This window comes from Loxodonta africana, chromosome 12, assembly GCF_030014295.1.
Source record: "Loxodonta africana isolate mLoxAfr1 chromosome 12, mLoxAfr1.hap2, whole genome shotgun sequence".
In the NCBI taxonomy this organism is placed as follows: Eukaryota; Metazoa; Chordata; class Mammalia; order Proboscidea; family Elephantidae; genus Loxodonta; species Loxodonta africana.
In genome coordinates, this window is record NC_087353.1 from 43,842,180 (window position 1) to 43,856,478 (window position 14,299).

The 14,299-nt window shown below is 35.3% G+C and overlaps 1 protein-coding gene across 1 annotated transcript in view; it reads left to right on the plus strand.

Moving 5' to 3' along the window:
* The first annotated feature begins 3,632 nt into the window (after window positions 1–3,632).
* The window catches only part of SPDYA (speedy/RINGO cell cycle regulator family member A), a 43,033-nt gene continuing 32,366 nt past the window's right edge, over window positions 3,633–14,299 (plus strand). Inside the window, exons 1-3 of the mRNA XM_003411953.4 lie at window positions 3,633–4,247; window positions 6,278–6,336; window positions 9,450–9,535. Of these exons, the coding sequence (XP_003412001.1) occupies window positions 4,013–4,247; window positions 6,278–6,336; window positions 9,450–9,535 (380 nt within the window). The 5' untranslated portion in view covers window positions 3,633–4,012. The remainder of the gene's footprint in view (window positions 4,248–6,277; window positions 6,337–9,449; window positions 9,536–14,299) is intronic.

Consider the following 14,299-nt stretch of genomic DNA (forward strand, 5'->3'; position numbering starts at 1 on the left):
AAAAATGTAACACTGCTTTATTCACTCATGGGTTGAATTTCCAATCAGATTTGAACTTATGGAAACAGCCATGCCTTAGTGTTTATTTTACAGACACCATAGCACCTAGCACTGGCTGGGGCCAAAAGTATAACAATTAGATGATTGATTAAATTAGAAAAATTAGAGCTTTGATAATAGCCACAGTCCAGGATATTTTTGTTAAATTTACTCTATTGTTTGTCAATAATTAGATTCTCCTGGTTATGGTGGGAAAAAAAATGCTATAGACATATCAATAAGAATTCTTTTTTTTAAGAGTTATTTTGTTTTAGCAAAAAGGTGATAAGCCAGTCTTTCTTTCCCACAGTAATGACTTATTTAACCAAGTCACATTGCATTGTGTACATTTACACTGCTAATGCTAGAATTAAATTTATATAAACTATTTTTTTTTTTTATAGCCTTAAGGAGCGCTGGTGACATAGTGGTTAAGAGCTTGGCTGCTAACCAAAAGGTCAGCGGTTCAAATCACCAACTGCTCCTTGGAAACCCTATGGGACCATTCTACTCTGTCCTATAGTGTCTCCATGAGTTGGAACTGACTAGACAGCACCTAACAACCTAACAACAACAACATAGCCTTATAGTTGGGTTTATGTTTCCTGGCAAGGGGACTATAAGTGTTTTACATATGATTTCATTTAATCCTTAAACAGCTCTTTAATGGTTAAAGAGTATGGGGGCTATGTACTCAAATGAATCTCCAAACTACTTCTACTTCTTCCATTGTATGATTCTGTAAACCACCACCACTCTTTATATAGCCCCCAGGGAGAAGAAATTATTTCAGATGCCTAAAGATTAACCGTGGTCTATTTACAAAAAAGAAAAATCCCAGACATCCTGTTCAAGTAAAAATTCTGCTATGATTTTTCTTAATATTGCTACCAAATGAAGAACCTGTTGCCATCGAGTTGATTCCGACTCATAGCGACCCTAGAGGACAGAGTAGCGCTGCCCCATAGAGTTTCCAAGGAGCACCTGGTGGATTTGAACTGCCAACCTTTTGGTTAGCAGCCATAGCTCTTAACCGCTATGCCACTGCTACAGTTCATGTTAAACTCATTAAAGAATTTTGTCATACGAGCATAGTTTCACCTGGCTTCCCTTTCCTGTCTCTTGCCCTTCCCAAATGGCCTATATATTAAATTACCATTCATTCTTCTCCTCTTGCTTGCCATCAGAACTCTCATTCACTTAGTATATCTAAACTTGAGGCAAAATTAAAAGCTACCTCAAGGTGAAATTTGACCAAAAATGAACCATTGATATCTTCTATCCTCAAATCCTCTCCAGTATTTTCTTATCAACCCCAAGGAATCTTTATTTGGGACATTTCAGAAATTTCCTTCCTGTTTTCTCAAATTTTTATATGAAGTATCCCAATATATCCATAAGTGTTTAGGGGAATAGTGTGAAAGGCGTACTGCGAGTATGACATTTATTGTATTTTATCTTTTTGATTGATAGAAAATTTACTATTTCATGATATATCCATTTTTAAAAAATATATAAACACTCTTTTAAGCATGCTGTGATGCTGGATGTTCTGTTGTTATCCATAGCTTTTCACTGGCTGATTTTGGGGAGTAGATTGCCAGGCCTTTCTTCCTAGTCTGATTAATCTGGAAGCTCCTGAGAAGAAAGGGTAATGAAACTTCAGCTCACTTACTTTGGCCATGCCATTAAGAAAGACTAATTGCTAGAGAAAGACATCATAAAGTTGAGGTCAAAGAAAATGAGGAAAACCCTCAATGAGGTGGGTTGACATAATAGCCACAACAATGGACCCAAACATACCAACGATCATGAATATGGAACAGGACCAGGCAACATTTCATTGTGTTATATCCAAAAGTTCACCATGAGTCAGAGCGGACTTCTGAGCAACTAACAACATGCTGCTGCACAGGTTTCAGTAGAGCTTTCAGACTAAAACAGAGTAGGAAGAGAGGCCTGGCAATCTACTTCCAAAAAGTCAGCCTATGAAAATCAGAATGATCTGATCCTGTTGTGCATGGGGTCTGGGGCCGACTTGTCAGCAGCTACCAACAAGAACAACCATTGAGTAAAATTGACTTCCCAGAAGATGTATTCTATATTCTGGTACACTCGCTCTAGCCCTGACACCCCAATTTCAGAAGTATGACTAACTACTACTTAGTTTTTTCCATCTAGATGTAAGGCTATTCTTCAAAAAAAAGATACAGATGAGACCTCCAGCTGTCTCCCAGATGAGGTGGGTAGGAAAGAGCAGGAAGTTCTTACACAAGTTTCAAGGCTCAATTTGAGCTTCAACCACCTATTCCTTTTTCTATGGAGTTTGTACAACCCCATCCACAACTCCATAATTGTCTTTAATTTGCCTAGACCTTAAGATCTAGGAAGATGGGGAAGAGGAGGGAAGCAAAGTAGGGGAAAAGAAGCAATTATAAAACGGATTAAGTATAATTTTTTCATAATCTAGCCCTGGACTGTATAATACAGTAGCCACTAGCCACATACAGCTTTTGAGCACTTGAAATGTGGCTGGTTCAACTGAAGAACTGAACTTTAAACTTTAAAACTTAAGGAATGTAAAATATTTTTCCCTTAACCACTGCATGGTTTTGGTAGGACTGAATTTCACCTTAACTGTTGAAAATTTAGCATCTGAATTGAGATGTGCTGTAAGTGTAAGGGACCAGATTTCAAAGACTTAGTATGAAAAAAAGAATGTAATATATCTCATTATTAACTTACATACTGATTACATGTAGAAGTGATGTTTTGGATTACTGGGTTACATAAAATGTACTATTAAAATTTATTCCACCTGTTTATTTGTACTTTTTTAATGTGGCTTTAAAATATTTCTTTTTTTTCTTTTCTTTAAAATATATGAACTTACATATACAGCTTTCACTATATTGCACAGTGCTCATCTAGCCCCACTACCTCCAGTCTTATTTTCCCTTCCTTCCTCAGCAGGGAAGTTTCTGAGGGTCAGGAAGGAGAATCTGTACCTAACTCCTTGAACACCAAGGGAGACATGGCTGCCAGGGTCACTGTGAGTTATGGATTCAGGTTCTCATTAGGGTCTTAGAGTAGTTTCAGCTTTGTCTCTTCATACCTCCATTTCCCTAACTATAGTATAATGTTTATTAATTACCACCAAACATGGTAACATTTTTGCATATGGTTAAATATTGGTGGATTAACTTCCTTTCAGGCTTATTCAGTAATAACATTATCCCAGTGCCATGGAGTCAATTTCATATATACTTATAATCAGCTACTCACATAGCATTGTCATAGTCTCATAACTTTAAAAATTAGATTCTCAACTTATGAGAATCCCTCAAAGCACATACATCACACATTTCTTTGTTAGAATTGTTTTTAATTTTTTAACAAATACCAATAAATGCTTGTTGAACATACCAAAGAATTTACCAATAAGAAAATATGTTTTTGTTGAGGGGCTGTTACTTTTAAAAGTAAAACTGATAATAATTAAGTTCTAGAAATAGTTTGCCTTGTTCTGTAAAAATTTTGAGGTCGCATATAACATAAATAACATAATAAAATTATATTACTATATAAGTAGAATAAAAAACTGTCAGGAAAAAAAGAACATCACCAATAGATTATAAACTTAGCATAATTTCTATAATTAGCTTTCAAATTTGGTTTTGACTTTCCTAGTAGCCAAAGAAAAATGGTATACAGAATCTCTTATATAATTCTTAGTACTTGGGAAGAGGAAGTATATCAGCTACCCAGAGGAAACACAGCTTTTTCCTAGCACTAAATTCTAAAAGTAATTTCCCACTGAGTTGCTGTCACAACATTTTAATAACAAGTTCAGTAACATTTTATATGAATGCATCTTGTAGCTTCATTGAGTTAGTTGTTTTTATGTAGAAATGAGTAAGAGTATGATAAATAATTGTATTTTTTATTTTCACAGGAATCTTGGGAAACCAAAATGAGGCACAATCAGATGTGTTGTGAGACACCACCTACTGTCACTGTTCATGTAAAATCAGGGTCAAATAGATCACATCAGCCTAAAAAAACCATTAATCTGAAGCGTCCTATTTTTAAAGATAGTTGGCAAGCATCTGAAAAAAATGCACAAAGTAACAGCAAATCTAAACGCCCCAAAGGACCTTGTCTAGTTATACAGCGTCAGGAAATGACAGCTTTCTTTAAATTATTTGGTAGGTTTAAAATATTGCAAAACTGGTAATTGTAAAGTACTTATTTAGAATGTAAATATCTATTTTTATCATTTTCAAGTAATTAAAGAGAATGCTGTTATTTTCTATGTCACATTTCCCATCTTTGACCATATTTGTTTTTGCTTTATCTTTTTTTTTTTTTTTTTATGTTGGGTTTTAATTTGCTTGCTTTTGGATTAAAAATTCAGACTTATCTAGCTTCTAAGACTACTTAGGTCCAGATGTCAAATGTAAGTTTTGGGCAGCTCAGGTTCATAGCATGACTTTTGCTTGACCTAAAGTAATACTACTGCATGAAGTCTTAGGTGAGCAGACCGGCTCAGCTTGCCGGGCCCTGAGGGGTTTCCTGAGATTGTCAGTATTAAATAGGGCCAATGGGAGAAGTTTCAGTATTGCACCTTGGAAATATTGCTTAAAAATTAACTGTCCTTTGTCATTATGCTCATATAATGAAAATTAGTTTGAATTTGTTCAGAGCATGAGACAACGCTACTTTTCTGATAAATCTCTTTAAAAAAAAAAGAAAGAACTTTTTTTTTTTTTTTTACTTTACAAATAGCCAAAATGAAACTTGTTATAAGTACTCCTACTGGCCAAGAAAGAGAAGGGGTTTTGTTTTTTGTTGTTGCTGTTTAGGTAGGGTAGCAAGTAGACAGTGACAGTGATAGAATTGATTAGAAAAAGGGGTAGGATTTACGGATTTTGGTAAATATCTGTGGGAATGGAACAAATCTGGTCAGGTAGAAAGCAAAGTCTTGTAGATCCTTGTAACAGGCTTCCTTGTTTGTAGAGGACGGCCAGGTGCTGCATATAAAAGAAGTGAACTGGGGACAAGAGTCTTTGGACTCCTGAGAGAACATAAATCTTTTTTTTTTTTTTAAAGCGGGGGGGGCACAAACTTGTTAAGATTTAAAGAAAAGCAAAATGAGAAGATGAGATTAGAAGAAAAAAAAACTGTATAGGGAATGTAAATAGAAAAACATCAGGATCTAGAATGCTGTTAATACAAGTTTCTCTGTCATTATTATGGGTAGAACAAAATTACTACCCAAAAACTTTTTTAGTACCCATAAGTGATCATGAGAAATAAGAGAAAATACCTGGCTGTGCCATTTTAGGTCACTTAAAAAATGGAAATGTAATTAATGTCACAGAAATTGATTATTCTCAGAAAATAACTATTCTTGGAGATTTCTGAGGTGTAAAATGAATATAAAGAAGTTATGCTTTGTTGCTTAACTTAAAATGCAGGGAGTAGAAGAGATGGGGAAAAAGCAGATTTTCCCAGGTTATATTCTAACAACTACCAATATATTTTAGCCCTTGAAAATTGCAATAAATGTTTTGACCTACTTTTTGGATATTATTCTTTTTCTAACAGTATTTTTCTTTGTAGATCTTTTTGTCAGATACTCAGTTTTCAAATGTTAATTATAAGTTGTTAATGAATTGTGAACCTTTTTACGTAAATATTCTCATGTAAATTCAAATAATAGATAAGTGGAACAGAGGTAAGTAGGAGAGAAGAAGAATCCAAAACTAAAAATACCCTGGAGCCTAAAAGGAGAAAGGAGTAGAAAAAGTAAAACATATTTAGAAAACAGAGTACTCATTAAGTCATGATCTCGCAGAGACTGAGTTAGCTACCACCTGTTAAAGACTGATTTTGTAAAGGAATGAAGAGGTAGTTTAGAACTACCCAAGACGCGTTTCTCAAAGTGCTAATGGACATTAAATAAATCAAACAATTCTAACACCCCTCCAATCTGAGGTATACGCTAAGGCAAATCAGATGAGAAGACAGAGAATGAGGTGGTAGCTTTTTGTCTGTCCGGTGCTTGTAATGGTAGTAAATACACCAAAGAGCTGGAAACTGCACCTTAGATAACACTGGTACGTGCATTTGCCTTTGATCTCTAAGCATCATTTATAATCTTATGTAGAAATTAATTTTTCAGAAAGAAACATTCTGCCTTTAAAAGACAAGTCATAGCTGTCTTTTGTTGTAGATGATGATTTAATTCAAGATTTCTTATGGATGGACTGCTGCTGTAAAATTGCAGACAAGGTAAATTTGGTAACAAAAGCATTAACCAGCATTGTGTTCCTGAGCCCTCAGAATGTTAATGAGACCTTTTAAGAATTTTGTCTTATTAAAGTTAGGAAAGAATGAACCTGCATTGTTCCTTCAAACTAGAATCCTTACACATTAACTTTTTAAATTAGTATGCACCATAGATCCATTCTATACTCAGGGAATTGTAGAACATTGTTGACAGATTTAAATGGCCTTTAGTTCATATTTGTTTAATTGGAAGCAAGAAGCAATATAGACTTAATATATTTTTTGTTAGAATTGTTATCTTTCATCAGGCTGTGGAAAAAGAATATTCTGAGATTTACCCCACTAAACCTGTTACACATATTAATGTTTAATATTTTGTAAGTAATTTACATAAAGCAAATTCCAATAATCTTGTAAGGTAAAATTTGTTCAACACGTTCTTTATTTAGAAATCAGTGTTTCATAAAAGAAGATCATGCCACTAGCTTAATATACTAGGAACAGTGATGTTTCTATACCCTTAAGAATTAGCTAAATGGTCAAGATTTCAGCTTTGTAAATGTCATTTTAGACATATTAGAAAATTCAGCATGACTTCACATCATACAGTACTGTGACAACCTACAGAAAAGGGAATGAACAGAGACTAGCTTGTGATCAAATACCAATTTAGTATTGATGTGAACATTTTTATTTCAAGCTTAAGAAGACAAAGGTAAAATTGGAGATTTTTTATTTTGGAAAATTTCATACATTTACAACTTGAAGTAGAGAGAATAGAACAAAGAACCTGCATGTGCCTATCATCCAGCTACAGCGATCATCAACTCTTGGCCATTCTGTTTCTTCTAAACTCTCCTCTCTAAACTGGATTATTTTGAAGCAAATCCCAGACATTCTAACATTTTACCAATAAATATTTCCTGGTGTATCTTTAAAAGATTGGGGCCCTTCCCAAGAGACAGAAAGGGCCACATAAACCAGTGACTACATCATCCTGAGACCAGAAGAACTAGATGGTGCCTGGCCACAACCGATGACTGCCCTGACAGGGAACACAACAGAGAACCCCTGAGGGAGCAGGAGGGCAGTGGGATGCAGACCCCAAATTCTCATAAAAAGACTAGACTTAATGGTCTGACTGAGACTAGAAAGACCGCGGTGGTCATGGCCCCCAGACCTTCCATTGGCCCAGGACAGGAACCATTCCCGAAACCAACTCTTCAGACATGGATTGGACTGCACAATGGGTTGGAGAGGGATGCTGGTGAGGAGTGAGCTTCTTGGATCAGGTGGACATTTGAGGCTATGTTGGCATCTCCTCCCTGGGGGGGAGATGAGAGGGCAGAGGGATTTAGAAGCTGGCGAAATGGACACGAAAAGAGAGAGTGGAGGGAGGGAGCGGGCTGTCTCATTAGGGGGAGAGCAATTGGGAGTATGTAGCAAGGTGTATATAAGTTTTTGTGTGAGAGACTTGATTTGTAAATTTCCACTTAAAGCACAATAAAAATTAAAAAAAAGAAAAAAGGGCTCTTTTTAAACAATCATGATGTCACTAATCCTTTTTTTTTTATATTGTACTTTAGACGAAGGTTTACTGAAACAAACTTGTTTCTCATTAAACAGTATACATATTGTTTTACGACATTGGTTAACAACGCCATGACATGTCAACGCTCCCCCATCTCAACCTTGGGTTCCCTGTTACCACCTTTCCAGTTCCCTCCTACCTTCTAGTCCTTGCCCCTGGGCCGGTATCCCCCTTTAGTCTCATTTTGCTCTATGGATCTATCCAATCTTTGGCTGAAGGGTGAACCTCAGGAGTGACTTCATTACTGAGCTGAAAGGGTTTCCAGGGGCCATACTCCCAGGGTTTCTCTAGTCTCTGTCAGGGCAGCAAGTCTGGACTTTCTTTTTGAGTCAGAATTCTGTTCTACATTTTTCTCCAGCTCTGTCTGGGACTGTCCATTGTGATCCCTATCAGAGCAGTTAGTGGTGGTAGCCAGGCACCATCTAGTTGTATTGGACTCAGTCTGGTGGAGGCCGTGTCACTAATACTTTTGAAAATGATCACTAATGCCTTAATATTATCAAATACCCAGTTCATGTGAAGTTAGTTTTTTTTTTTTTTTTTAAATGTTTTGAGTTGAGTACATTACAGTCATTGGACAGCAGGGGGCAGTGTTTGAAAAGTAACCAGGAGTACTATATCTTTTAACACTGTTTCAAGAGTCCTCTGCTGAAACAGTGGTTAAGTGTTTGGATGCTAACCGAAATGTCAGCAATTCCAATTAACAGCTGCTCCATGGAAACCCTAGGGGGCAGTTCTACTCTGTCCTGTAGGGTCACTATGAGTCAGAATCCACTCAGCGGCAACGGGTTTGGTTTTGGCTTGCTACTGAAAGTTACCTGGAAAACTTGGAATCATCTTTGTGGCCAAGCTTGTGAAGATGAGATGAATAGGCATTTTAGGTAGGGAATCTAATACATCAAATTACAACTTGTTTGTAATTTGAATAGTCAGAACTTGACATAATGTCCTAATAGCAGACTAGACATCTTTATGATAATGCATTTAAATGACTTTTCCCCATGAAAACAGCAAAGTTATTCTAATTTCTGATTAGGCGGTCATTTTAAAAAGTGAGTATGAATGTGTGCAACAAACTCAAAAGGTTTAAGAAAGAAATATGTATATATATGTATATATATATACATACATCATAGATACCAAGCAAACATGGCAAAATATTGACTCTAGGTAATGGATATATGGTTATTCATTTTAGTATTCCAACTTCTCTATAGGTTTGAAATTTAAGTTAGGGAAAAATTGAGTTTTTAGTTAAAAAATATTGGCAATATAAAATTTAGAAGTTCATCTAGTTATAATTTTAATTATGATAGATGGTCAAGAACTATTTCTCATTGTTCATATAGATTACAGAAAACAAAAAAAAGTGCTCAAATAAATAGATAATTCTATAATAAGGATAAATAAATAATGTTCTATTGTTTTCACTTATTCATCAAAAATTTTAAAAGTTAACTATTTTAATGCAGTTTTACTTATTAAAACAAACTATTAATATTAATCTTTAACTTTTTTCCTATAGTATCTTCTGGCTATGACCTTTGTTTATTTCAAGAGGGCTAAATTTACTATAAATGAGCACACCAGGATAAATTTCTTTATTGCTCTGTAAGTATGCTTTCTACTAAGTGATTTTTGTGGTAGTTACTTATAATGTATGTAACCTTTTTTAAAACAGGCTTTTTAAAGTCTTATATAATCTTTGAATAGGTCTTCCTGTATAAAAGCATTACATTTTTACCTTCCTAGGGTATTTTCTATGTTCTTTTCACTGACCTCATCGTGCTGTTATAGTTCCATATTGCACTTGAGTTTGTATTGTGTCTGTTAGCCTTTTTCAGAGTTTTCCCATATAAATTATCTCAGATTTGTCTCTTTTGGACTTAGATATTATTTTAAAGCTAGAGTATTCTCTGAGATTTCCAGTTAATATATAGTAAAATCATCATCATCATTGTCGTTTTACATTGAACAGCTTGTGGAAACGCTCTTTGTGGAATTATGTGTATAACATAAGGAGTTATTTATATCTGATACCATTAATATTCACTATCTTACTGAACACAATGGACTGTGACAAAGGAATAGTTTGTTTCCCAATTCTTCTGTTGATTTTATGTTAGATACTTCATACTAGCTTTGTGATCTGTTAAATGGTTTTAATGACATGGTTTTCTAATCAATAGGTCAGAATGCTGCTAGAATCAATGTAATTTAAGAATATATTTCCATACCTACCCTATACCTGAATATAATGATACAGTTGTAATGTTTGATTATGATTTTAAGTACTTTACTAGGGAACCACATATAAAAATATTTACGTTGAATACTACAGTAGCTGTCAGTCCTGAAGAATAATTTTTTACTCAAGTGTGTTTAATTCAGAATCAAAGAGTTATTAAGTAGGGCTAGAAGAAACTGATCTCTCCATGTATTCAGGGGACACATTTTCTAGTGAATTAGGGGAAAATGAACTCGATAACAGTCAGCATATGTAAAATTTTGTGATTGCAAAATTGGGGAGACATATAATGGAACAAGTAAATCTGTACAACCAGAATGCTCCTTAGAAGCAAAGATAGCAAGACTACATCTCACATACTTTGGACATGTTATCAGGAGGGATCAGTCCCTGGGGAAGGACATCATGCTTGGTAAAGTAGAGAGTCAGCGAAAAAGAGGAAGACCCTTGACAAGATGGATTGACACAGCGGCTGCAACAATGAATTCAAACAGCAACAATTGTGAGGATGGTGCAGGACTGGGCAGTGTTTCGTTCTGTTGTACACAGGGTCAGTATGAGTCAGAACTGACTCGACAGCACCTAACAACAACAGCATAATGGTATTCGCTAATACTTATGTGTAAGGGTTATGTGCGAGGCACCACAAAAATGTTTTAAATACATTAACTCATTTAATCTTCTTTACAATATACCTTTTTTTTTTCCCTTAACCCCCATTTTACAGATAAGGAAACTGAGACTTAGGAAGATAAGTACTTTCTAAGATCACAAAAGTTAGTAAGCAGCAAAGCTGGGGCATAAATTCAGGCATGATGCCAAAGTCTTAGCCATTGACCACTAAGCTATATTGCTACTTACATGTCTGAAGCTTTGCATTTTATCTGTATGTCTATGCAATATCTGGAGCCTTGGTGGTCCAGTGGTTAAGAGCTCGGCTGCTAACCAAAAGGTTGGTAGTTCAAATCCACCAGCTGCTCCTTGGGCACCCTATGTGGCAGTTCTTCTCTGTCCTATAGGGTTGCTATGAGTTGGAATCAACTTGATGTCAAGGTTAGGTTAGATTAAGCAATATCTATTTTGTAGTTTTTTTTCTCACCTGAGAATTAAAAACAAACCCAAAGAAGCTTTAGTTTAATATGACTGATATTGGATTTGTCTCCTTTGCTTTGTAGTTATTACTAGTAAAGCACTATGTCAGCTTACACTGAAGGTTGCTGTTGTAATTATCTACTGCTGCTATAGCAGAAATACTACATGTGGGTGGCTTTAACCAAGAGAAATTTATCGTTTCACAGTTTAGGGGGCTAGAATTCTGAATTCAGGGCACCAGCTACAGGGAAAGGCTTTCTTTCTCTGTTGGCTCTGGAGGAAGGTCCTTGTCATTAATCTTTCCCTGATCTAGGAGCTTCCTAGCCCACGGATCCCGGGTCCAAAGGTTCTACTGGCACTACTTCGTTGGTGGTGTGAGGTCCACTTGTCTCTCTGCTCACTTCTCTCTTTTGTATCTCAAAAGAGATTGACTCAGGACACAGCATCACTGACATACCTGCCTCTGATCCTGGCTCATTAACATCGTAGAGGTAGGATTTACCACACAGAGGAAAATCTCATCAGATAACAAAATGGTGGAAAATCACACAGCACAGGGAATCACGGCATAGCCAAATTGACACACATTTTTGAGGTATGCAAGTCAATCCATAACAGTTGCATTGCATTTTAGATTTTTATAAGCTCCATATTCAAAATAACATGAAGTATAATTTCCATTTTATGTCTAATAATACCTTCTATATAGCTTTACTCAATAGTTCTTTTCTCATTAAATATTTTTCTCAGCTACAGTTCTAAAGCTGAAGTTCTTTTCCTTGCTATGTATTCTTATAACATTTCTATATATTCTTATATAGAGTTCTTATAACACTGAACTTTTATTACTTTTCTTCCATATTCTATCTCACAGGTATTTGTTTCATACTTAACTTGACTATAGGCTCCTTAAGGTCAAGAAATGTATATTTTATTATTTTTCATATCCTTTAATGGCTAATATATAGGAGGTTCTTAATCCTTTTTAAATAAATATCACTATTATACAAAAGAAATGGACTCTGCTCCAAGGAAATCTGACTAGTTCAAACTAGAGGACAACCTGCGTGTATACAATACAAATATTGTATTGCATGGTAGATGCAGCTCATTTTCAGTGCAGAATAATATATTCTATTGTTACTTATATATTTGGATTTTTCCTACTATCCTGTCAAGTACTTTCTATTTGTCCCATTTTTTTTTTCTATTTCTTTTTTCCCCTCCATTTTATCTTCTTTTTGATCGAGGTTTTTATATTTTTCTTTTTGCGACCTTTTTTTCCTTTACATGTTTGGAAATGATGCAGCCTGCATATATTCTTTTAGCAGTTACCATCCTTATTTTTATTTTAAGAATCTTGCATACTTTAATGCTGATCACCCCCTTCCCAATTTATAATCTCCTATCTTGCAATTTTATGGTTTTACCTGATGCCCCTCATTAGTCATTATTGTTTTATACATTTAATATTTGTTTAAATTTACCCATATGTTTATATCTTTGCTTAACATTCCTTCTTGCATATGCAACCTTCCGCTTAGGATTATTTTCCTTTCTTTCGGGCTGCCCCCCCCCTTTTTTTTTAATAGGCTATTTATTAGATCGGAGCCCTGATGGCACAGTGGCAAAGAGCTCGGCTGCTAATCAAAAGGTCTGTAGTTCGAATTTACCAGCCACTCCTTGGAAACCCTATGGGGCAGTTCTACTCTGTTGTATAGGGTCACTATGAGTTGGAATTGACTCGACAGCAACAGGTTTGGTTTGGTTTTGGTGTTTATTAGAACACTTTTAGGTTTATAGAAGAATTGAGCTGGAAGTGCAGAGTTCCCATATACTCATTACTCCCCTGAAAATTGTATCTCTTTTATTAACATCTTGCATTCATGTGGTATGTTTGTTACAATTGATGAACCAATATTGATACATTATTAAAGATAGGGTTCACTGTTTGTGTTATACAGTCCTGTGGGTTTTGACAAATGCATGATGTCATGTGTCCGCCCTTACAGTATGATACAAAATAGTTTCACTGTCCTAAAAATGTCCTGTGCTCCACCTATTCATCTCTCCTTCCTACCCTCTGAACCCCTGACAACCATTGATTTTTTTTACTGTTTCTATAACTTTTCTAGCTGCTTTTAAGACCTCTTTTTCTTTGATGTTTGGCAGTTCCACTATGTGTTACTGAAGCATTGGTTTCTTTTTTATCACCTGCTTGGGATTTCAAGGGCTTCTCGAATTTGAATGTTGGTGTCTTTCAATCATTCTTGGAAAAATGTTAGCCACTATCTATCAAATATTCCTCTTCTCCATTTTCTCTGTTATTCCCTTTTGAAATTCCATTTAAACACATAATACCTCACTCTGTCTTCCGTATCTTTTAACCTATCTTTGACATTTTCTATCTTTGTTTCTCTGGGCTGCATTTTGGATAATTTTTTTAGATCTGTCTTCCAGTTCATTAATTAGATTGTCATGAATGTCTAATATGGAAATTAATTTCTATAGTATCTTTCCCTTACAGAAGTTGCATTTGTTTATTTTTCAAATGTACTTATCCCCTAGTCATATTCTCAATGTACTCTCTTAATTTTTTTATACATATTAGACATAGTTAATTTTTTATTCAGTGTATATTAATTCCAGTATCTTCAGACTTCAGGGTCTGTTTCTGCTCATAGTACCTTGTTTTCATATGTGACTTTGTAATTTTTTATTGTAAATTACTCATTTTTCTGGGAAAGTCATCTATGAGGCTTCTCTGAAGCCTAGGTTGAAGCAGAGTTCCTCCAGAGAGGATATGTATTTGTGCCCACCAGTTGTCCAGAGCTGGTGCTTCCTACTTGGGATCATGTTAAACACAATTCTTTCTTCGAGGTTTTCTGAACTATGCAGGGAACCAGGATTCAGTATGAATGGAAAACTAATGAAAGTGCCATTTTTTTGATGATGTATTCTCAGGAGACACTTTTTTTCCTCCTCCATCTAGTGCCAGGGTTGATTCAAACATGTTTCCTTACTATTCTTTTATG